We start from the raw sequence: 25,318 nt of genomic DNA, 5'->3' as shown, positions 1-25,318 counted from the left end.
ACTCTCAAATTCTATTATTTTCAAAAATATTAATAAAATTTCTCTCAATAATTAAATTATTTTTACAAATAATAGAAAATTTTTTGTAGAAATTCACTTATATTTTCATTGAATAAAAAATTCTTTAAAAAAATTCTTTTCTAAAATTTGAAACAAAATTCTTTACAAAAATTAATTTATTTTCACAAATAATACAATGTTTCATAGGTATTCATTTATTTAAACAAAACTTCGATATGATTCTTTGGCAAAAATTTAATTATTTTCATAAATATAATAAAATTCTTTGCAGGATTTAAATTATTTTTAAAAAATGTAATAAAAATTCGTTGCAAAAATTCAATTATTTTCATAAATAATAATAAAATTCTTCGCAGAAATTCAATCGTGTTCAAAATTTTTTTTTTTAATTTCTCGTTAAAATTTCAATATATCTTTAAAAATAATAAAATTCTTCTCCAAAATTTAATTACTTTTAAAAATTTTAATATAATTCTTGGCTAAACTTCAATTATTTTCAAAAACGTTCCTCAATTCAATGATTTTCAATATCTACTATTTTAATAAAATTTTAATACAATATTAATCGAATTCCTCGAAAAAATGTAATTAATATATATTTAATTGAAGAATATTTCCGAATAATCGAAATTTCGTAAAATTGAATTGTAAAAAAATTGATTTGAAAATTAAAAACAAAATTTTTGAAAATTTTTTTAGATTTAGATTTTTTTTCGAAAGAATTGAATTTTTAAAAAATTATTTCAAGTTTTTATTTTCTATAATATATATTTAATTGATGTATTTCCGAAAATAGAAATTTCGTAAAATTGAATTGTAAACAAATGGACGTGAAAATTCTCAAGGAACTTTTGGAAAAATTATTAAAAATAATTGATAATTGAATTCTTTCGAAGAATTTTAATAAAATTTTTGATAATAATTACATTTTTCGAAGAATTCACTTAAAATTGTATTAAAAATAATTGAAATCCTGTCAAGAATTTATTGATGTTTTCGAATAATTTTACAATTAAAAACAATTCGTAAATAAATTTAATAGAAAAAGAAGCGTGTTCCCTACTTTAACTTTTATATTTTTGACCTACCAGACTGAAATTTGGCACAAATGTGCGACACGCTCCCTATAGAAAAGAATTTAAAAAGTAAACGAATTATAGGTTATGTTTGTTTTAAATTTATGTTGATTAAAAGTTTCTTTTTACTTATATAAATTTGAAACCAGTTTTTCTCGAATATTTTGTATGTAATGAAGAATTGAGCATCAATAATTTGTAATAATAATTAATTCTCTTTATGTATTTTTACTCCTCAGTTTTATGCATAACCTACTAAAAATTTTTGCTTCTTAACACAAATTTTCCCGATTGCAATTAAGTAGTTCATTTTTTTTAGTAAAAACTGAAAAAATTATTACAAAAAAAAATTCTTTTAATTTTTTGACCTATAGACCAACATATTGAATATTGATTAACTTTTAATTTCAGTCATCGGTAGACGAATCATCTGGAGTTGCTGATGCAGAAGGCGTGACAGATGGAACAGAATCAAATCTTTCCGAAATTCTTGGCGATGAAGGTTTACCTGATATTAATTCAGAGAGTTCTGACGATGAAATGAATGAAGAGGATAATGACGTTGACGACAATACAAATGATTCGATTTAAAGTTTTTTCAATTTTTTTTTTTTGAAAAATTAACAACTTATGTTCGATTCTAGATTTATATATATATTTTTTTTACATTTTTCATAAAATATATTTTCCTAATGACAAAATGGTGTTTTCTTTTTCGTCTAATACGCGACAGAATAATATTTGCGAAAAATATTTAAGAACACTTTTTGCGAGTATATTTTGAAGATTTTTATTTTCATTGAAGATGTGTTTGAAATTGTTGTCTCTTCCAACTTTCATCTGGCATCAATGTTTCCTCGATAAATGTAATTCTACCGGTACCGTCGACCAGTAATATAGAATGTGTTCTTGTTCCATATGTTTTCGTTTCGGACTGAACAAATATTGAACTGAGTGCAGGATAAAATTCTGGACTTCGTTTGCGTAGTTCTTCGTCTGGTAAGTGTCTGGATGGAAATAAATTTTTATTTTATTCATTATAGGGTAATAAATGTGATGGGTAGGAAGTTGACAAAATTTATATCTTAACGGTGTTGGAATAAGAAAAATCTTTAAAAATTTTTGTCAGAACATATGCTTCATCTGAAATGGTTTATTGTCACAATTGAGACCGACGGCTCCCGTTGAAATGATCTTGTTTCAATTGTCAAAATAATAAAATCGTCTTTGGAGCTCAGTTCAATATGATCTCTATTCAATTGTCAATTTAATATAATCTCGCAAAAGTTTCCGTGTAATAAAATCTTAATTCAGAGTAGTTTTAAATTCACTTAAAAAATAAAATATTAATTCGTTTTTAATATTATTTTAGGTTATATAATGATTAAATTAATAACATAAAATATAGAAAAATAAATGAAGAAAATTATAAAATAAATAAAGTACGATATAAATAAATTAATTTTTAACAATTAATATAAGAAATAAAAATTAGAAAAAAAATAAAATTATACGAAACTAATTAATAATAAAAATACTAAATAAACTAAAATTAAGTAAAATTTGATTACGTTTTAATTATATTTTATTTTGTTAATAATTATTATTTTAAATTTCTTTGATTTATTTTATTAATTTTACTATTATTGTAGGTTAATTATTCTATTTATAAAAATATTTATTTTTTATTATTTATATTACCTACATTATACCTAAAAAAGAATTTTAGTTGAAAAATGTAGTGTAATATAATTCTTAATATATTTTTTAAATTTTATAGATAATACCCATTTTATTATACTTTGTTAATTTTTTTTAATTTAATTAATTTTATTATTTTTTGCAATTAGGCTCACCACCTTTTCCAGACGTTTCAGCCGGCCGTCTATGCATTACCGAAGGGAGGGGGGTGTCAATACATGGGAAACAAGCTTTGTTTCAGCCGGCGAAAACCGGCCAAGGTGGCAGCCCTATTTGCAATATTATTTCATACTTTTTAATGAATAATGAATTTTATTAATTAAAATTAGTTATTTTGTATTTTTATTATTATTTAGATTTGTATAATTTTATTATTTATTTTTCCATTTAATTAATTATTAAATTAATTATTGAAGAGTATGAAAATAATATTACAAACGAATTAATATTTTATAGTTATTAATTTATTATTTTTCTGATATTTTTAATAGTTTTAATAATTTTCATAATTTTCTTCATTTATTTTTCTATATTTTATTTTATTAATAATTATTTAATCATTATAAAACCTAAAATAATATTAAAAACGAATTAATATTTTATTTTTTAAGTGAATTTAAAATTACTCTGAATTAAGATTTTATTACACGGAAACTTTTGCGAGATTATATTAAAATGACAATCGAATAGAGATCATATTGAACTGAGCTCCAAAGACGATTTTATTATTTTGACAATTGAAACAAGATCATAACAACGGGAGCAATAAATACTACATCAGTCTGATTCTTTTCAAGTTACGATAAACGTTTCATAAACGATAAACTTCTGACCGCCATTTTTAAATACCTTTCTTGATAGGACCTTTTCATTTCCATTCATTTCTATTGCGCATGCGTTATATGGAATTGAACTTCCGTTTCAAGTTTCGGTCCTGTTTACAGCAGTTTACAGCGTTTACAGCTGTTGCATTATTCAGATGTGAAAACAAATTGTAAAAAGTGTTCTAAATTATTATATCGTTGCATAAAAATTGAGTACAATGATTGAAAAAGATATTGGAATAGATTTAATGAAAAAATTTAAGAATTATTTTAATAATGCGAATGTTCTGTACGAACCTGTCGGAGCATTTGAGAAATTCCAGAAGGTTTTGAATTAGTTGTTGTTGATCCTTCACTGAAGCATTTTTCACCAGTATTTCAAATGTCTCCTTTCCTACTTGAACCTTTTTGTAAGGCTGATCGAATGGGCTATTACCGAAACCGAGTATTTTTTCTTCGCTCGTTTGCGGTGCTTTCATATCTGACGGACTGCTCAACCATCTGACATTTGCGTTTCTATTTCAAGAAAATTTCACACTGTTTAATCCAGAATTTTATTTATTTTTTTAAAAATTAGTTTTTGAATCAGGAATTCTATGAATTTATTTTCAATCCATATGGAAAGGTTTGCTTTATTATTTTAATGAGATAGTACATCCAAATGCATATATGCCGTCCTTCCGGTCTGACGGAATTTTGAAAAATCGTGTCATTTCTGTTAAAATGTTTTTAATTATGAAGACATAGTAAATAATATTCATACACCATGAACTAAGAATATTTGATAGAAATGCCCCGACTTTTCAAAATTCAGATAAACTGAATGGACAGCGCATACATATGCATTTGAGTGTATAAAACTGTTAATGAGTAAAATTTTATACGTACGCTAATTCGAAAAGAACGAGGGTGTATGGATTATACTTTTCAGTTTGCCGATCAATTTGGTAGAGTTTGTTTAAATAAGTTTCGCAGGATTCATCCGATGTGACATAGTCGGCGACAAGAAATCCGCGTCCTTCCTTTGGTGTTTGTGAATGTTTTGACTCGCCACTCAGAGTTAATATTGCGCCCGCTTGACCCTTCGTCGAGAGCGCTAACCAAGTTCCTCCTTCTTTGCCTGGCTCCATATCTGTTCCTAATTATTTTACTTTATCTATAAAAGTGCTTCTAGAATAAATCTCAATGCCGTTTAATAATATAGTAATAATTTAATACTACCCTATAGGTATATGTATAGTTCAAGCTAAGCTATTTTTCTACAACCTCTTGGACAAATTCATTCTATCAAATTTCAAAATTGACATTATATTCGTAATCAGCGATCGAAAAACCCCTATATTATAAAGTTTTATTAAAATCCAAAGAATTTTTTTTTCTCGCATTTTAGCCATTTCCTTTGAAATTATTGTATCCGCAGTCAAGGGGTTAATTATATTATTTTTGTTTATATCGAAAAACAAATATTTTACATTCTTTCGTTAAGTATTCTTTAATACAGGCCTCGGACTGAATTTAGAAACAAAGAATAATATTAAAAAGTATTCGATCACTATAAAAAGAATTCTTTACTGAAAAAGAATGAGTTAAAAAGAAAGACTGTTGATTAAACAAATAAGATTAGATTCAATTATATAATTAATATAGTTGTTAAAATAAACTAATATTTTCTTACATTTAATTATATACATATATACACTCATTTTTATTATTTTATACTTATTTATTTTCTATATTGTCTTCTTCTATATATAGATACTACATAATTACTATCTATAATTATAATGATATAGAATAATTATAATATAGGTAATAAAATTGTAAGTACAAAAAAGAATCAATAAAGTAGTAATTAAATGAAAAAATTAATAGATTATAAATTAAAAATTTTTTTAAAATGTATAAATCTTTATATCAATATAGTAACTAAGCGTTATATAAATTATTATAAATTTTATAATTAGAAATATGCCATTATTAATAATTATTTACAAAACCAATATTATATTATGTATAATTTAATAAACAGTTATTTCAATAGTAGTGAAGGTAAGACAACTTTCTCAGGAAACGTACAATTATTTACATAATTAAATATTTTTATTTATTCTTAAATTTACATTTATGACAGAATTTACAGATCTTGTATCGTATTTATATTATTAATTAATAATTTTAAAACAGATTTGGACAGATAGAAATTTTTTTTGTAAATATGCATCAATAATAAAAATAAAAGAAAGAAAGAAAAATAAAACATAAATATATATACATTTACTTTCTATGTATAAAAGAATTATAAAAATGTACCTCCAAGACAATGAGGATGTTTCTCCCAATAATGAGCCGGTTTTGCTGGTCGATTGAGAACTTCATCTCGATTTGAAATAACAATTAATCGAAAAGAATGACAATCAGCTTTTGGATCTCGATAAATAAATAAAATGCACATTTTTGCTATTTAATAATTGTTATAATAACAATTAATTTTCTTTCTTATACTTTGTGTCTTATAGAAAGAAATCTTAAATGTATTTTAAATATTTGTCACGAGAATATACTTATCAGTAGGTAACATTCAAAAATATTAATTTTTTACACTTTTTTACTGTTATCTACATTTGATAAGAAATAAGTAAACAAAATAATTGTTGATGAAAATTTGTGTACAATGCTTTAAATTTGCGAAAGAAAATTGAACGAAATGTACGTGTAGAATAGGAGACGTCAGCTGATTGTCACTAACACATATTGGAGCAGAAATAACTACTGTACAATATCTTATTTCAATACTCTCACTCGATTCATGCGCAGAATATTTTAATACTTATGTGTGACTGGCAAATAAAGGCGCTAAATAATTGTGCCATTTTTTGCATTGTTCATAATTTAACTAAAAATTGAATATACTTAATTATTATATTATTATTTTAAAATACAAAAGAAAATTTTTTTTATTTTCTTTATTTATAATGAAAACGGCAATAACAAAAATACCTTAAATTAATAAGTAGGACTATTTTTAGGCTAAATAATAAAAATTTTAACTTAACAATAAAATATCATATAGGGTCGCTTCACTTTACTATACCTAAAAGTTTTTATAATTATTTTTATAATTTTGTATTAGAGAGAAATTTTATTTAAACATAAATGTTAGAATTATTTCTATTCCTTAGATTTTATTATTTTTTCAATTTTAATGTAGTCATATTTTTATATAAAGTATTTTGATATATATTTATATGAATTTATAACGCGGTACATAGATTGTACTATAATAGTTTATATATTTATTGTATTAAAAATTATAAATATTTTTTTTATTATTTGAGAATTGATTATTTGTTTTATGCACGTTTTTTATGTCAATATAAAATGAGACACTTGTTTTTGCAGTGAAGAAACATAATTTATATAAATATATAAATTATCTGTGAAGCCATTTTATTAAAAAAAGACAGAATATTATTACAAAAAAAAATGTTTTATATCTCTCGATAATAAACATTTTTTTCAACATATTGTAAAATTCGAATTATAAACATATTCAATTATTATTTTAGGTTATATTTATGATGGAGAAAGTGTTTGTAAACCCTTATCAAGATGAAGGTATATACTTTCTCATACATATATTACACACAGTATTAATAAACGTGGTCTGTCAGAATTTGTAAGTAATTTACATATATATCCTTATTCTATTAATTATTTTTTTATTTTTCGAATAAAAAAAGTATTGTAGGGTACACAATAGTATTAATAAAATGTTTTTATAAATTATTTGGATTATTAAATATTCAATTTCGAATGCATTGGAAAAAGTAATCATAAAAATTAAAGGAAAGTCTAAGTTACCTTTTTATCATCGGTAGACTTTTTTTATAAACAAATAGTAATAATGTCTATTACTATATTTGCTTTTGCCCCAATGAATTAACAATTCATTCATTTTAATACTGCGCCTTAAATTCACAATCTTAGTAATTACAGTAATGAATGTTTTTTACCATCAGACGAAATTTTGCAAAGTACGTTCAAAATAATCCAAAGGAATATAAAAATAACGATTCATTATACCGCAAGAATACTACCTGGTCAATTAATGTCTTTAGATCAACAATGCAAAAATTTTGGCTTTATGAAGTGTAGTCTAGTAAGTTTTTTTTAAAATATTATGAAAAAATTTAAAGTTTCTTTAACAATAATAGTTTAATTTCATTATTACAATTTTCTTGTAGTCGGAAACATGTTTAGAAGTTCGGTGTATCCAGAAGATATTTCAAAGGAAAATGTACAATGCAACAATACATTAGCCCCCGGGGGAAGGCTCTTTTTGTGGTGACGGAAAGGTAATAATAAAAAACTCCTTTGTGCCAGTTTCATAATATTGATATCTATCCTTTATAAATATTCCACAAATTCTATTGCATTTGCTTGACTCAAAATTTTATTTTTCAGTATTGTTTTTAAGGAGAGTGTGTAGATATTGTAAATAATGTTTCAAAAAATGAAACTCCTCAAGCGGGAAAAGAAAGATGGTTTTGAAGAAAGAACCAGTTAGATCACCATCATCAGTCCGTTCAAAAAAACCATTTACTCCCATTGTTAAAACAGATTCAGTAGTAAATGTCTCAGAGTCGTCAAAAAGACAACTAAAAGACATTCTACGTCTAGTCTAAAAGATGTCATCAAAAAGTACGTCTTTAATGATAGATCGTCCAACATCCTTCCGGCAGGACGAAAAAGACTTAGGTGAGTCCCTCCGAAATCACTAAAGAAAACTAACATGGATTCAGATAAATAAAAAATGATATATATCATTGGAAAGGTAACGAAACAAGCTTTCAGCGCATATAAATATCATATTAATTTTATAGAGCAATTTCTAAGGGACTCGCGCCTGAGTCTATACTCAAATATACTGAAAAATATTAAAAATAAATTTTTTTTTAATTAAAAAATTAGGTTTCATTCTTTGAACGTTTCTGAAGAGAAAGAGACTTGTCCGGTCAAAAAATATTGATTTTTGGGGATTTTACATTAAATTTACGAAAAAATGTTTTTTTCACTGTTTAAAAACATAGCAAGTTTAAAGGCTTTGAAAAATGGTTTAAATTATTATTTTAAAAAGTCAAAAATATGGATTTTTTCGTCTTTTCGTCTACTTTAATCCCAAGGAGTGCCAGAAAAGAAAAGTTGAATTCCTTTTTTTTAAAAGCCTTTTTTTCGGAACGTCCTTCCGGCAGGACGGGCGCTTGGACGAATTATCATTAAGATACAAAAGGGACGTCTAGAAGACGTCACTACTTGTTGTTATGGAAGCTAGCCTATCACGTCAATCTTCTTTAAAGTAGATAAGATAGAAATTAAACAAACTTTTTGTTATTTTTCAGGATTGCTAGAATAAAAAATGTTAATTAAGAGATGCTAACGACAGCGATTATATTGACCATCAAAATCAATTGAATCCACGCCAATTTTTCGGAAATATTAATGCATTATGAGTATTAAGATTTTATGATTTATTTGAATCGAAATAAGTAATTTACGGTCATTATTTATTAGTTTACCAAACCTCATACTTCTGAATTTTGACTTCTGCAATTTTTTTTATATAAAATATAGAAAAATGTTTTATTAATACACTGGAGCTTCACTTATTTTCACTAAGTCCAAACAAACTAAAAGGCAAAGTCGCACTTATTTTCACTCTGAAACGTAACATTCAAATTGATTTGATTGGTGGATTATTTAACATCAACCAATGAGAACGCACGGAGAACCTTTTAACTGAAAATAAGTGAGACTGGAAATAGTGAAAATAAGTGCGACTACAAATAAGTGAGACTGAAAATAAGTGAAGCTCCAGTGATAAAGAAAATATTTGCTTTTGCGCTTTATATACGTCATCTATATATTCTCACTTAAAATTCACATGTGTACATAAAAAAATAGAATACCTATATACAATTAATATGTACGTAATTTTTACGTCATTTTAATAAACCCAAAGAAAATACACCAATTTTTTTCAGCTTATCACACTTATTTGACGTTTATTGTCAATCGGGTGTAATTCTATCACATATACTTTTGTATAAATTTCCACTAAATAAATATAACAGTTTTTTAATATTTCATTATTTTATTCCTTCCTACTTACTATCAAACAAAATTTTAATATTGATTCAATAAATATGACGTATTTAAATAAATATTCTTATCAGTATAAAATAATTAAAAATTTCAATCTTGCATATATAAAAAGGCATTTAAAATTAAATCTATTATTGGATTCTTCATTAATAGTTAACCCAAAGACTGATTCTGCAAAAAGGGTAAGATAAATTTTTAATCTTTTGGTTCAATTTTAAACTTTAAAAAATTGCAAAAAAATCAATTTTTTAAAAGTTACAAGTGGGGTTGCCCCCTTAAATTTAAAATTAAAATCTTCCTTTAAAGTGAATAAATTAAATGCGAGATGTACTATTGCAGATGAATTACTTGCCAAAGGTGGGCACCGTTAACCTAAAAATTAACGTCGTTAATCGTTAATTCGTTAAGTGAAAAAGTTAACTTCGTTAATAGTTAATCCGTTTACGAACAAGAAAATTAAGGTTGAGTCCACAATAGCACTCTTGAACGGAACGTAAACGAAACGAAACAATGCTAAGTATATTGTTTCATTACGTTTACATCCCGTTCAAAAGTGATATTGTGGACTCAACCTAACGGAAGTTAACGTTAACCGTTAAACACGCAAAAAAATCCGATTTAAAATTGTGGAGTTCAGCGCTAGTAACTTAGATTTCATTCCCAAACTTGTCTACCTTTGCGGCTCCAGGATAGAAAACAGGGAAATGAATCGTAAAAGGGTTAAAGCACGTCAGTAGGCTTAAAATGTTTTCGTTCTTATGCACACTTATACGCGGAACAAAGCAGACTAAACACATTGATAGGCGCTTCTGGGCGGAGTCCAAGGCAAGTCTAGTGCCGAGTCCCATACTGAATATAATGTGAGCAGATCTTCTAGTGACCTACATTATTACTTTTATTTGTCAAAATTTTTACTTTTATTGGAATATTCAATTTGAAACTAAATATAAAATCTAAAAATGAAACAACTGAAAATATTAGAATACTTTGAATTTTATAAAACTTCTCTCTGGGATTTTTATTATTCTTTAGATATTTAAACGTAGAATCTCTTTAAAAATTAAATACAAGTCCTTTGCCATTTTTACTAAAATGATCTTTTTTAAAACGTTTAAAAAAAGAGATTTTATTTAAATATCTACAGATTAAATAAAAATTCCAATGCGAAGATTTTTAAAATTCAAAGTATTCTCTATTTTTTAAAATATTATCTCATTTTAGACTTTACATTTAGTTGCCTAAATTGAACATTACAATAAAATATAATAACAATTAGGCATTGCATAACCGGCTAAAAACAAAATAAACACACACCTAATCTGAAAATGAGATCAAACATTTCACATAGATATTCTTCTACATTCATTTGTAACACTAAAACTTTATTACAAAACTGCACTCACTATTATATTTAAAACTAAAATTTTTATTAATTGAAACAATTAATACACTACGAACTACACCGACCCTACTAAAAATAAAATCACAAAACGACAGAAATTTAGTCAGAATCTCTGACGTTTTTATCTGACCGTCATAAAATTAAAGGGAAATCTTTTTATTTGTTTATATTCATATTTATTTAAACATTATACTTGTTTTTCATCGACTTAGAATTCATCTAACAATATATGCTCTTATTATGCATGCAGTATATCCTTTAGAACTTAAATTCAAAAATGATATCCTTTTTTATTTAACAATTACAGTTTTCGAGATACGTTACAGTTTCCTTAAAAAAATGTTTTTTATAATAAATTTTAGATATTTGTAATTGTGGAGATTTCTAGATTTTGAATTTATATTCATTTTACTTGAAATTTTAAAATTGCAAAACTTTTGAGCAATAAAAATTAGGTTAGAGACCCGAACCTCGTAACAATAGACCCGCAATTCTATTGTCAAAAAAGGGCTACGCACAAATTTCAAGTTTTAACGGTACTTTAAATTTACCGGCTATATTTCGGTGAGGGGCTGATAAAAAAAAAGATTTCAATGCTCAATAATCACAATCCATAAACATCAGGATTTAACAGGAGCATAAAAAATCCTTTAGTCAGAATTAACCAAAAGCTTCAGGAATCGTCAAAGTAGTCACAAAACATCAAAATTTCTGACGTTCTCTCTTTATTTCTGATTTTATTTTTAGCAGGGGAGACTTCCGTGTATATCAAAAACGAAGAAACTGAACAAACGCGGGCGCAGGCGCGCCACAGAGTTTCGCATTCCTAAAAACTTTTTGGGAATGAATCTAAGGACTCTCGCACAGAACAGTCCCCGTTTAAGTGAACGTTCATACAAAGTTTGTAACAATTGAGTAGCTGAATTAAAATAAATGCAAATAATAATAATTGTACCTAATTCTTTTCACCTTTGAATTAATTACGGAATCTGATTGCACTTGTTGAAAGAAGACTATTGGCGTTTATTAATATACTCTCTAAATCTGAATATGTGAAAATTCACTTATTTGTACGTTATAAGTCGTCTTCTCGATCAATAAGTGCATATACACTTATAATAAGTGAAATTTCACTCAGAATAAGTGAAAAATTCACTTATTTATAAGTGTATATGCACTTATTGATCGAGAGGACGACTTATAACGTACAATAAGTGAAATTTCACATATTCAGATTTAGAGAGTATTTAGCATTGATCTTCATTGAAAATCGTTACTAAACTTTTTAGGATATAGAGAACCAAAATTTAATATTTCTTCCTATGATAATACAAATCGTTCAAATTGTTTTATATTCAGTCCGAAATCTGAATTTTCATTTTTCTCCGTGAAGTTAACATAAGTTTAAAAAAATTCGTAATTGCATTCTAATGTACAAAAAAACAAATGTTCTTTTTCATTAATTTTTATTTTTTTACATCAAATCTAAGAGACACATGTTCACTTTCATAAACAACTAAAGTTTCGACAAAATATTTTTATTATGATACCCTGCTAAAAATAAAATCAGGAATAATAAGAAAACGTCAGAAAATTTGATGTTTTGTGACTACTTTAACGTTTTCTGAAGCTTTTGGTTAATTCTGACTAAAGGGTTTTTTATGCTCCTGTTGAATCCTGATTATTATGGATTGTGATTATTTCTCATTGAATTCATCTTTTTTATTTTTAGCCCCCACCAAAATATAGTGGGTAAATGTAAAGTACCGTTAAAACTTCAAATTTGTGCGTATCCCTTTTTTCACAATAGAATCGTGGGTTTTTTGTTATGAGCTTCGGGGGTCTCCAACCTGATTTTTATTGCTCAAAAGTTTTGCAATTTTAACATTCAAGTGAAATCAATATAAATTCAGAATCTAAAAATCTCCACGATTACAAATATCTAAAATTTATTATAAAAACATTTTTTAAGGAAACTGTAACGTATCTCGAAAACCGTAATTGATAAATAAAAAAGAATATCATTTTTAAATTTAAGTTCTAAAGGATATTCAATGGGTTAGTGGAAAAAAAGGACACCTCGAATTTTGGTTAAAAAAGAGAACACCTCGCTTTTTAGTTGAAGAAAAGGACACCTCGAAAATATTAATTTTAAATGCATTTTTGTTTGACGATAATATGTGTAATTTAATTGATTTATGAGATTCTGTGCTCAAAAAACTATGAAGATAATATATGTTCTTGAATCTTCTATTACAAAAACTCAAAAAACAATTACATTACACATAGTATCGCCAAACGAGAATTGATATAAAATTAATATTTTCGAGGTGTCCTTTTCTTCAACTAAAATGCGAGGTGTCCTCTTTTTCAACCAAAATTCGAGGTGTCCTTTTTTTCCACTACCAGCGTATTGTATAAATAATAAGAACATAACGTTAGAATTCTAAGTCGATGAAAAACAAGTATAATGTTTAAATAAATATAAACGTAAACAAATAAAAAGATTTTCCTTTAATTTTATGACTGTCAGTTGACCTTTTTCCAGGTAAAAGAGGGTGTCGACTTTGTATAAAAAACCTGACTACTTTTGAATTTTTATGCTTAAACATATGACTTAAGTCTGATGTTCTGTGGCTGCAATCATAACAAAAGCAGTTTAAAATCATCAGAGATTCTGACTAAATTTCTGTCGCTTTGTGACTTTATTTTTAGTAGGGTAATTAAAATTAAAAAAAAAGAAATTTAACGGACCTTAGTTAACGAAAGAGAAATGTAACGGAAGTTAACAAGTCCGTTAACTGTTTTTAAAATTAACTTAAAAGTTAAATCGTTAACGAAAAAATTAACGGAGTTAATTAACGATTAACGGATTAACGCTTTTCTGCCCACCTTTATTTACTTCGCATTCTTATTTTGCACTTTATTTGTACACTTCACGCAATCTCTTGAGGTGGTTAACAAAGCTGAGGATTATTTCTTAATCGATGGTGGTAATTATTTTTAATTTAATTATTTTTTCTATAATAGTGAAAATTTTTTGTTTTTTTTAAAGACATAGAGAAGATTATGAATAAATATGCTGACATTCAAATTGTTCAGAAGAACGTCTTAAATATAAAAACATTATTATAAAAATAAATTAATACAAATTTTTTAATTTAAAATTCACTATAGTGGTTATGTGAGAAAAGTCTTTTGTTTCATTTTCTCGAAATAAGAAAATATGGATTTATCAAGTTTTGAAAACTTGCTCCTCAAATAATAATAATCGAAAAATTTTACTAACTTATGAAAAACTTTTTATGTGTTAAAGGATCCAGTATCATTTATACATTATGCAACAAACAGTTATCCCCAGGGTCAAATACTTGGAAGTTCTCTGTTAAACCAATTTAGAAATTTCCTAGGTCGGGAACAATTTATACTACAAAAAAGAACTATGAGATATCCATGTTATTAACTGGACGAAATATGGTTGGTGATCAAAAAAACCAAGAAACTTTAGCAGGTATGCATAGAACTACTTCATTTTAACTATTTGATAATATATTTTATCTTACAATTAACATACAATCGAAAGTTTCAATCTTTAAGAATGTAATTTTTTTTAAAGGTTTAGCTTATCGCGGAGCAGTGTGCAAAAATAATAATAACAATTATTACTCTTGTGGAGTATTTGAAGATAGAAATGGTTATGGAGGTATCAATACTGCTGCCCATGAATTAGGACACATGTAAGAATCACACAATTTCATGTTTATATTCCTAAAATGCATTTAGTAAACTAAGTAGTGAATAATTTTAATATTGAATAGTATTGAAAGCCATAAAATTTAAAATTTATTAATGTGAATATTAAATGTACAGCGAAATGTTGGTAATACATTCCATCACATATATACCCACTTTTACCCTAGGTCAAATTATTTTAACATTTTGAAAATATTTTTAGCCTTGGTGCAAATGATGAGACTGATAATTACATACATGGTTATACACCTTATGATCCTTATAAATGTTATAATTCGCATGGTTATATTATGAGTTACAATCGTCAAAACAAAAATAAGATTGTGTTCTCTCCTTGTTCGAAAAGTGTGATATTAAAGCAACTTTAAGGTACGTTGAAGTTGAAATTTATTAAATTAATATAAACATTAAACATTTGGTTTAAAACCTCAGCAATAGCTCACAAAAAGTTTTTAGAATCTCCTAATAATGTTACTATTATTATTGTGATTTTGCTCATAACTTTAATTAAACATTAATAAATTATATTTTTCATCAGCCAATATTCTGCACAATGTATACGAAACAATCCTGCTGACTATAAAAATAACAAACCTCTACCAAGAATATTACCCGGTCAACTAATGTCTTTAAATCAACAATGCAGAAATCTTGGTTATGCATAATGTTACCAGGTAAGTTCCTCAAACATTAACATCACATACATTTTTCTTATCATCAATAATTGAATGCTATTAATACTATTTCTCTTCTAGGAGAGTACAACATGTTTAGATCTACATTGTTTACGAACTGATCAATTAATTTATCCATTACAAAATCCTCCGGCAGAAGGAAGTCCTTGTGGTGATGGAAAGGTAAGAAAAACATTTCTTTAAATTTTGGTCTTTTCCTCTTGAAATATTAATAATCTCATTAAAGAGAAGTTATCGACTTTATCGATCAAGTTAAATCTATGAAATGTCATTCAAAAGCACACAAACAAATTTTAAACTTATGATAATTCTTCGATACAGGTGGAACTGTAATTATCTTTTTAAATTAAAATTTGTATTTTTAATCGCCTTTCCTTACTCCGTTGTATCCAACACTTTTTATTTATTTTAAAATTTCATTTTTTAGTACTGTTTACCTGGTGAATGTGTGAATATTTATAAAAGTCCAGTTGTGCCGAAGACTCCGAATAATCCGCAATCACTGCAGAAGGACCAGATTCAGATCCACAAGACGATGTAGAGTATCCTAAAGAAATACCAAATCCAGACCGACCAGTCGATGTACAGTCTCCTACGGCTGTAACAGGGGTAAATTATTGAGTCTCAGTAATTTTAATTTTTAAAAGTAGAAATCAAGTCAATTCATCATTTTGCTTAAACTTGAAGTCAAAAGACAAATTATTCAAAAAATCCTTTTACTCATTTTTTTTTATTTATTTGGTTTATACACCCGTCTTAAGCTCAGATTATCTCACGTGCCGGAAAAATACCAAGCCAAATGGGCGCGAACCAAGGGTACTTTATACCCTTGGTCCTTAAACGACCGCCAAGCGAGGCATCTATCCGACTGAGCTAATCTGTCGGTCCCTTTTACTCATTTATTCATTTTCAAAGAGTATTTCCCAGTTTTATCTATTTCTTAAAATAGTATACAAATTGTATGCTTAAATTAAATATTTAACTTATTGAGTTTTGTCAAGTCGTGTATTTAAGGTTTAAAATGGTAATTTTTCATATTTTTCAGGTTTGCACGCCAAATGGATGTTTTGAAAGAGTTCAGAAGGTTCATACCGTATATATTACTATAATCCAAATCTAATTTATCAGCTCCTTTACAGTGGAAAATAATAATGTATTATTATACGTACTAATTTTCTTCTTCTACTATGCCTAGAATATTAAAAATCCAATAATTTATTGTACTTTGTATAAAGTTCTTCATCAAAAAGTTTATGCCATTGTTTAGCCATTGAGCGACCTGGCTAAATATTATGAATTTGATCTTCGTTAAAAGTAAAGTCGATTTTCAGCTGTAGAAAAAAGAGTTTTAAATAAAAAAAAAATTTCTTGATTGCGAATAAATGTAATATTTATAAATTTGACGATAAGTGTGTGATATAGCAATTAAAATGTAATTAATCAGGTATAAGTGAATTATATTATACACGGAGAGAAATCTGTTGTGGAGTTAATGCCTTTTAATTAACATTGAATTCTTTAAAGGGCATTAAAGGGGTTTCAAATTCTGGTTTCAAATTCTTTTTCCCAACTGAAAAAGTTCGTCTGGATTTTCCACATGGAAATTTACGCAGAAATCCATGAGGAGATTTGAAATAATTCACATGGAAATCCACATGGAAATTTTCTATTTCTTCTATTTTTAAATATTTTCGAAAATAAACAGCAAATTCGAATTCTGAGACCCCGAAGGGGTCTCACTTACTACTTTCTGCATTTTTAAAGAGGTTATCGTTCATATTTGGAGTTTATTAAGAATATAAAAAAATCCATGCGGAAATCCACATGGCAATCCATGCGGATTTCATGTGGATAGTTTCAAATCTCCATATAGATTTCTACCTGAAAAGTCCATGGGAAAATCCAGACGATTTTTTAGAAACTATCAATTTAACAATAGAAAAGGAATTCATTAAGATTGCGGACAAAAACGGAATTGGTTTGGAATTTAAGAGCATAAAAGTGCCAATCCACTTTAATTCACCCCTTATTACTGGGTAATTAAGAAGATTTGTGTCAATGGTACGGATTCAGATTTTGCAAAAAGTGCTTGTGTGCAGAGAAAATCTCGTTCGAAAAAGATTGTTTACCAATTTCACATCATTTAAACAAGGCGGTACCGTTTTTGTAGGGCGACAAGTGTAGGTCACAAATAACCTACAAATTTTAGAGACCATCGAACGCTCTTAATCCATGTAGAAATATGTACGTGCATATATTTTTTTTGGTTGAACAGTGAAAGTTTCTTTCAGTCTTCGGAAATGTGCTATTTCTGAACAATTTTTATCAATAGAAAACTATATTTATCATGCATGTGTTATGAAAAAAATTTACTTACCTTAACTTTTAATAGTAAGCCAAACGAAAAACTAAGGTTATTTGGCACCTTCTAAGATACCGAAGCCAACAACAAGTCATGGTAGTACGGCGAAGTCGGCGGCTGGAGGATCTACAATGATCGTTAAGGTCGCGGAAGGAAGGTCTTTTGCCGAGGTGCTGGGAAAGGTCCGCAAAGAGGTTGACTCGGAGAAAAGTCAGACTAGAGTAGTTGGAGAAAGACCAACCAAGAAGGGAGATCTCCTCATTAGGATAGGAATCCCAGTTTCTTCACTAATATGCTAGATTACATGTTCTTTTGTGATTTCTGGATATTGTTCCTTCAAACTTTTAAATACATTTATTTTCAATATTTTTGTTTTACTGTCAATAAGCTAAAATAAAATAAAACTAATTTAAAGTCCAAAAGACATCAAAAAGAATGTCTAAAGTACGCATTTAAGACATAAAAAAGACGTCTAGAAGACATCACTACTTGTTGTTATAGAAGCTAGCCTATCACGTCAATCCTCTCTAGTAGATAAGGTGGAAATTAAACAAACTATTTGTTTCTAATTTCAGGTTTGCCGGAATGGAAAATGTTAATTAAGAGATTCTAACGAAAGAGATTATATTGACGTTCAAAATCAATTGAATCTACTACAATTTTTCGCAAATATTAATACATTAATGAGTATTAAGATTTTATAATTCTCATTTAAACCGAAATAAGTAATTTACGGTCATTATTCAATATTTTATCAAGCCTCATATTCCTGAATTTTGGCTTTAACCATTTTTTTATTAAAAATATAGAAAAATATTTTATTAATATTATTAAGAAAATATTTGCTTTAGTGTTTTATATACGTCATCTATATATTCTCACTTAAAATTCACATGTGTACATAAAAAAATAGAATATACAATTAATGTGTACGTAATTTTTACATATTATTTTAATAAACGCTAATAGAATAAACAAATGCTTTGCAGACTTATTTGACGTTTATTGTCAATCGAATGTTATTATGTCACATACTTTTATGGGAATTTCTAGTAAATAAATAAAATTTTTTTAATATTTCATTATTTTATTCCTACCTACTTACTATCAAACAAAATTTTAATATTGATTCAACAAGTATGACGTATTTAAATAAATATTCTTATCAGTATAAAATAATTATAAATTTCAATCCTGCATATATAAAAAGGCATTTAAAAGTAAATCTATTATTTGATTCTTCAATAATAGTTAACCCAAAGACTGATTCTGCAAAAAGGGTAAGATAAATTTTTAATATTTTGGTTCAATTTTAAGTAATTATGATTATAGAAATAAAGATGTGAACGAACAATACAACCACTAATATTTTTCCATAAAATAATTAATTAATTCAAAGTAGAAAATTGAAACTGAAAATTAAATTATTATATAATTTAGTCATTAATCGAAGAATTAAGAAAAATTCATTTTTGACAAAATGGTAATCACTGAAACTCAACTGTTTCGGAAACTGGACCCCGAACGAACTGATGAGCTCCTCTCATGGAGACTGTATTTGAGACATCTTGGTTTTTAAAATTTCGACTTAAAAATTTACAGACGTATTTCTGAAACAATAAACAAAAAAAATCGATTTTTCAAAAGTTACAAGTGGGGTTGCCCCCTTAAATTCAAAATTAAAATCTTCCTTTAAAGTGAATAAATTAAATGCGAGATGTACTATTGCAGATGAATTACTTCGCATTCTTATTTTGCACTTTATTTGTACACTTCACGCAATCGCTTGAGGTGGTTAACAAAGCTGAGGATGATTTCTTAATCGATGGTGGTAATTATTTTTAATTTAATTATTTTTTCTAATAGTGAAAATTTTTTGTTTTTTTAAAGACATAGAGAAGATTATGAATAAATATGCTGACATTCAAATTGTCCAGAAGTTACAATTTTTACTTTGAAAAATCGTGTTTTTCATTTAAAAATTTGATTTCCAGTACCTGAATACGAGGTGGTGCCAGTCCGCCATATGCTCCATAAACGAAATATCAATGAATTATCATTTCAAACCAAAATTAATGGTGTAGAGCAAGAAATTTATTTACATCCTACTGAAGGTTTATTTGCCGGAACTGCCACCGAAGTATTTATTGCCAGTAATTATGGCTATGGTTATGGGAATGTAAAAATTGAGTCTATACCAAATGTAAGCAAAAAAAAATAAAACTTCCTTTTTCTGTTTCTTATAATTCCTGAATTATGTACTTCATAAATATATTTAGAAATATAATATTTAGAAATTGAGATTAAACTGATTACTGTATGATTTTCAGATTATGAGCAGCCTCTTTTTAAACTTCTATCAAGACGAAAAGACTTCATCTTCTATTACACACAGTATTAATGAAGATGGAGAATCTGAGTTTGTAAGTACTATTTTCCTATACTAAGCCATGATTTTTTGATTTTCGTTTTTTTTAATTTACTTTTAATGTGTCTTAATAAAAAATATGTTATCCCTTTAAGAATGGAATTATTAATGACAACATGGTAATAAGTCCAATGCCAACTCATTTACGGAAACGTCGTGATCTGTTGAAAATGAATTCTCCATCATTTGATAATACCACAGACGGTTTTATAAATGCTAATGAACATATAATTTATAAACATACTCCTATTAATGCTACTCGTAAGTATTTCCCGTTGCAAGTAACAAACTGAGCAATCAAAAAATGACAAATTTTTTTTTTTAGAATATTCTACATTTAAACTGCAGCATAAAAAATCGGAAAAGATTAGATCAAAAAGATATGCTACTGGATTACCAGATATTGTATACCCGGAAATTTTAGTTTTCATGGACGATGTACTTTTTAAGTAAGTTAAAGGAATTAAAAAATCTTTAAACGATAAAGTAACAAATATCTCTATATTGAAGAATTATAAAATTAATTTTTGATAAAAGAAACGAAAATTATCTTCAAAGTAAACTTTGCATATTAAATATTTAAAAAAAATATTGTTTACATATTATTTTCTTCTATTTATGCTACGCTACACGGTTAATTTTAATTTACTTTCAAATAAAATTTTTTGTTTAATTTCAGAAGATTTAATTCTGATGTAAGACGAGCTGTTGAGTACACTTTAGCTTTTTGGAATGGAGTTGATTTAAGGTATAGACAAATCAAGGAACCAAGGATTCGTCTTAATATTGCTGGCATAGTATTAATTAAGGTAAGATTATGAAATAATTATAAAAATATTTCTTATAATACCAAAAAATATTTATTTTTATGTCAGAATTTATATTGTAAAGAAAGCTTTGAAAAATTTGATGTTTCAAATATTTCGATAATTTTTACATATATGCTTTTCATGTTGTAAAGATAATGGAAACTTTATGTGCAAATGAATTAATGTTGAAACAGCTGCATCAAAGAATTTGAAAGTTAAATATATGTAACTAACTGATAAATAAATAATCGATAAATTTTACTAACCTATGAAAAACTTTTTATGTGTTAAAGGATCCAGTATCATTTATAAATCATGCAACAAACAATTATCCCCAGGGTCAAATATTTGGAAATACTCTGTTAAACGAATTTAGATTTTTTTTAGGTCAGGAACAATTTATACAACAAAAAAAGAACTATGACATATCCGTGTTGTTAACTGGACGAGATATGGTTGGATATGGAGATAATGGACAAATTCAAATGGGTTTAGCAGGTATGTGTAGAACTTTTTCATTTTAAATAGATGATAATATATTTTATCTTACAATTAACATACAATCGAAAGTTTCAATCTTTAAGAATGAAATTTTTTTTAAAGGTTTAGCTTATCCCGGAAGAGTGTGCCAAAATAATAATAATTATTACTCTTGTGGAGTATTTGAAGATAGAAATGGTTATGGAGGTATCAATGTTGCTGCCCATGAATTAGGACACATGTAAGAATCACACAATTTCATGTTTATATTCCTAAAATGCATTTAGTAAACGAAGTAGTGAATAATTTTAATATTGAATAGTATTGAAAGCCATAAAATTTAAAATTTATTAATGTGAATATTAAATGTACAGGGAAATGTTGGTAATACATTCCATCACATATATACCCACTTTTACCCTAGGTCAAATTATTTTAACATTTTGAAAATATTTTTAGCCTTGGTGCAGATGATGAGACTGAAAATTACAAACCTGGTTATACACCTTATGATCCTTATAAATGTTATAATGAGCATGGTTATATTATGAGTTACAATCGTCAAAACAAAAATAAGATTTTGTTCTCTCCTTGTTCGAAGAGTGAAATTAAAGCAACTTTAAGGTACTTTGAAGTTGAAATTTATTAAATTAATATAAACATTAAACATTTGGTTTAAAACCTCAGCAATAACTCACAAGAAGTTTTTAGATTCTCCTAATAATGTTACTATTATTATTGTGATTTTGCTCATAACTTTAATTAAACATTAATAAATTATATTTTCCATCAGCCAATATTCTGCTCAATGTATACGAAACAATCCTGCTGACTATGAAAATAACAAACCCCTACCAAGAATATTACCCGGTCAACTAATGTCTTTAGATCAACAATGCAGAAATCTTGGTTATGCTCAATGTTACCAGGTAAGTTCCTCAAACATTAACATCACATACATTTTTCTTATCATCAATAATTGAATGCTATTAATACTATTTCTCTTCTAGGAGAGTACAACATGTTTAGATCTACATTGTTTACGAACTGATCAATTAATTTATCCATTACAAAATCCTCCGGCAGAAGGAAGTCCTTGTGGTCATGGAAAGGTAATAAAAACATTTCTTTAAATTTTAGATTTTTTCTCTTGAAATATTTTTAATCTCATTAAAGAGAAGTTATCGACTTTATCGATCAAGTTATATCTATGAGATGTCATTCAAAAGCACACAAACAAATTTTAAACTTATGATAATTCTTCGATACAGGTGGAACTGTAATTATCTTTTTAAATTAAAATTTGTATTTTTAATCGCCTTTCCTTACTCCGTTGTATCCAACACTTTTTATTTATTTTAAAATTTCATTTTTTAGTACTGTTTATCTGGTAAATGTGTGAATATTTATAAACGTCCTGTTGTGCCGAAGACTCCGAATAATCCAATCACTACAGGAAGACCAGAATCAAACCCACCAGTCGATGTACAGTCTCCTACGGCTACAACTGCACCACCGACACAAAACATTCCAGTCGTTATAAATTATCCAGTGCAAGTTGTACAAGGACCCAGAACATGGGTAAATTATTGAGTCTCAGTAATTTTAATTTTTAAAAGTAGAAATCAAGTCAATTCATCATTTTGCTTAAACTTGAAGTCAAAAGACAAATTATTCAAAAAATCCTTTTACTCATTTATTCATTTTCAAAGAGTATTTCCCAGTTTTATCTGTTCCTCAAAATAGTATACAAATGGTATGCTTAAATTAAATATTTACTTATTGAGTTTTGTCAAGTCGTGTATTTAAAGTTTAAAATGGTAATTTTTCATATTTTTCAGGATTGCACGCAATATGGGTGTGTTGAAAGAGTTCAGAAGGTTCATACCGTCTATCACTATCCATATCTAAATTATCAGCTCCTTTACAGTGGAAAATAATAATATTTATAAATTTGACAATAAGTGCGTAATATAGCAATTAAAATGTAATTAACGAGGTATAAGTGAATTATATTATAGACAATACCAAATATTAATAAGACGAAATATTTTTAGTATATCTTCGCGCACACGATACAACAAACTTTTGACTTATTGTGAACTTCAGCGTTTAAGTATAATGGTGATTTATAAATTAAAATAATTGAAAAACATTATGTGGAGTGATTTTAATTGAAATTTAGAAATTAAAGAAAATAACTGTAAATGAAAAAAATGAATAAATATTTGTATTACTTTGGAAAATTAACTTGTGAAAATAAATATTAAACTTTAATGTGATTGATGGATCTGTTCATTATTCATCCTCTTCGACAACCTACACCGAAAATAAAAATGTTTTTAATTTTAGACGATTCCTCTTCTTTTGCAGTATTTTTTCCCATGGACACTAAATTTTTCCTTTCTAATTGAGAGGATTTTCCTCTTTCATATTTTCTATTAAATGTCAATTTTAAACAGTTTGAAGCTGCGTTCAGAAAAACAAAAAACAATGTAAAAATCTTCTTTTCTAGTATAGTTTCAATTTGAGAGGATTAATTTAAATCAAAGAAGAAAGATTAAAATTCATCTTTTAGTTAAAAAAAAACTTTCAAATATAAACAAAAATTCCTCTTTTTTGTAGATGAATATTCGTATATTGAAAATAAAATGTAAAAATAATTGTTAAGAGCGTTCGATGGTCTCTGAAATTTGTAGGTTATGTGCGACTAACAGTTATCACCCAACAAATACGGCACTGATTGATTTAAATGACGTGAAATTGGTAAACATTCATTTTCTAACAAATTTTTCTCTGTTTACAGAGGCACTTTTTACCAAATCTGACAACGTACAATCGTCACAAATGTTTTTAATTGTCTGAATTCAAAAGATTTTCTTAATCCATGTAGAAATACGTACATATTCCCATAAGGTAGTTCAAGTTGGGTGGGGGAAATCCAATATGGCTGACATCAGCTGATTTACCGGAGGACAAACAATGCATTGAATTCAATGGGACAAATCAGTTTTTGAACCATAACTTTTTAAATATTTATTTTTGAACCATAGTGTAATGGAAAATTATTCTTTATTTATCGAAATCTATTTTTTAAAACAATAAAATTTAATTTTTTGGTTTTATTGTTTTAAAAAATAGATTTCGATAAATAAAGAATAATTTTCCATTACACTATGGTTCAAAAATAAATATTTAAAAAGTTATGGTTCAAAAACTGATTTGTCCCATTGAATTCAATGCATTGTTTGTCCTTTGGTAAATCAGCTGATGTCAGCCATATTGGATTTCCCCCACCCAACTTGAACTACCTTATTGGTGATAACAACTGTGCGACAATGTAACTTTAAATTCTTATTGCGGTTGAACAGTGAAAGTTTCTTGCAGTCTTCGGAAATGTGACATTTTCTGAACAATTTTCATCAATATAGAAAGCTACATTTTTCATGCATGTGTTATGAAAAAAAATTTACTTACCTTATAAGCAAAACGCGAAAAGCACCGGAATCAAATTGTCGTCCTTGTCGTCTCAAACCGAACCCAACCTTACCTCGGTCTGGTCAGGGGCGTAATTTGAATTTCTCGTGGGGTGCATTTTGAAAATC

General features: G+C 26.9%; 3 protein-coding genes across 6 annotated transcripts in view; 2 read left to right on the top strand and 1 right to left on the bottom strand.

Annotated features, from left to right (window-relative positions):
- Positions 1 to 1,798, top strand: part of LOC122505847 (Fanconi anemia group D2 protein homolog) — a 34,603-nt gene extending 32,805 nt beyond the window's left edge. The window contains exon 17 of the mRNA XM_043617702.1: positions 1,509 to 1,798. Within this exon, the coding sequence (XP_043473637.1) occupies positions 1,509 to 1,688 (180 nt within the window). The 3' untranslated portion in view covers positions 1,689 to 1,798. The remainder of the gene's footprint in view (positions 1 to 1,508) is intronic.
- LOC122505849 (transport and Golgi organization protein 2) lies at positions 1,731 to 25,318 on the bottom strand. 3 transcript variants are annotated; one of them, XM_043617706.1, is made up of 5 exons: positions 25,191 to 25,318; positions 16,072 to 16,232; positions 4,511 to 4,760; positions 3,920 to 4,138; positions 1,731 to 2,104 (listed from the first exon to the last, which is right to left on the bottom strand). In XM_043617706.1, the coding sequence occupies exons 3-5, from the start codon at positions 4,750 to 4,752 to the stop codon at positions 1,894 to 1,896; spliced, it is 672 nt and encodes a 223-aa protein (XP_043473641.1). In that variant the 5' UTR covers positions 4,753 to 4,760; positions 16,072 to 16,232; positions 25,191 to 25,318; the 3' UTR covers positions 1,731 to 1,893. The 3 variants fall into 3 exon arrangements, with proteins under 3 accessions (XP_043473641.1, XP_043473640.1, XP_043473643.1); XM_043617705.1 differs by lacking the exons at positions 16,072 to 16,232; positions 25,191 to 25,318 and adding an exon at positions 5,933 to 6,393; XM_043617708.1 differs by lacking the exons at positions 16,072 to 16,232; positions 25,191 to 25,318 and adding an exon at positions 5,933 to 6,070 and having other exon boundaries at positions 4,511 to 4,778.
- LOC122505848 (A disintegrin and metalloproteinase with thrombospondin motifs 1-like) lies at positions 20,948 to 23,909 on the top strand. Of its 2 annotated transcripts, XM_043617703.1 has the most exons (9): positions 20,948 to 20,981; positions 21,104 to 21,233; positions 21,527 to 21,731; positions 21,837 to 21,954; positions 22,173 to 22,337; positions 22,507 to 22,642; positions 22,724 to 22,825; positions 23,091 to 23,294; positions 23,555 to 23,909. In XM_043617703.1, exons 3-9 carry the CDS (start codon positions 21,686 to 21,688, stop codon positions 23,651 to 23,653), a joined length of 870 nt encoding a protein of 289 aa, XP_043473638.1. In that variant the 5' UTR covers positions 20,948 to 20,981; positions 21,104 to 21,233; positions 21,527 to 21,685; the 3' UTR covers positions 23,654 to 23,909. The 2 variants fall into 2 exon arrangements, with proteins under 2 accessions (XP_043473638.1, XP_043473639.1); XM_043617704.1 differs by lacking the exons at positions 20,948 to 20,981; positions 21,104 to 21,233 and having other exon boundaries at positions 21,506 to 21,731.

This window comes from Leptopilina heterotoma, unplaced genomic scaffold (genome assembly GCF_015476425.1).
Source record: "Leptopilina heterotoma isolate Lh14 unplaced genomic scaffold, ASM1547642v1 Lhet_38, whole genome shotgun sequence".
Lineage (NCBI taxonomy): Eukaryota > Metazoa > Arthropoda > Insecta > Hymenoptera > Figitidae > Leptopilina > Leptopilina heterotoma.
The sequence above is the reverse complement of the archived record's forward strand: the minus strand, read 5'-3'. Positions and strand labels throughout refer to the sequence as shown.

What these genes read in the sequence shown, in the direction of transcription:
- LOC122505849 (XM_043617705.1), bottom strand. Translation starts at nt 6,074, where the DNA reads ATGTGCATTTTATTTATTTATCGAGATCCAAAAGCTGATTGTCATTCT. An exon ending in ACATCCTCATTGTCTTGGAG is followed by an intron (nt 4,761 to 5,932) that starts GTACATTTTTAT and finishes TAAAATAATTAG; the next exon opens with GAACAGATATGGAGCCAGGC. An exon ending in CTCGTTCTTTTCGAATTAGC is followed by an intron (nt 4,139 to 4,510) that starts GTACGTATAAAA and finishes TTCTTGAAATAG; the next exon opens with AAACGCAAATGTCAGATGGT.
- LOC122505848 (XM_043617703.1), top strand. Translation starts at nt 21,686, where the DNA reads ATGGTTGGATATGGAGATAATGGACAAATTCAAATGGGTTTAGCAG. An exon ending in AATTCAAATGGGTTTAGCAG is followed by an intron (nt 21,732 to 21,836) that starts GTATGTGTAGAA and finishes TTTTTTTTAAAG; the next exon opens with GTTTAGCTTATCCCGGAAGA. An exon ending in GTCCTTGTGGTCATGGAAAG is followed by an intron (nt 22,826 to 23,090) that starts GTAATAAAAACA and finishes TTCATTTTTTAG; the next exon opens with TACTGTTTATCTGGTAAATG.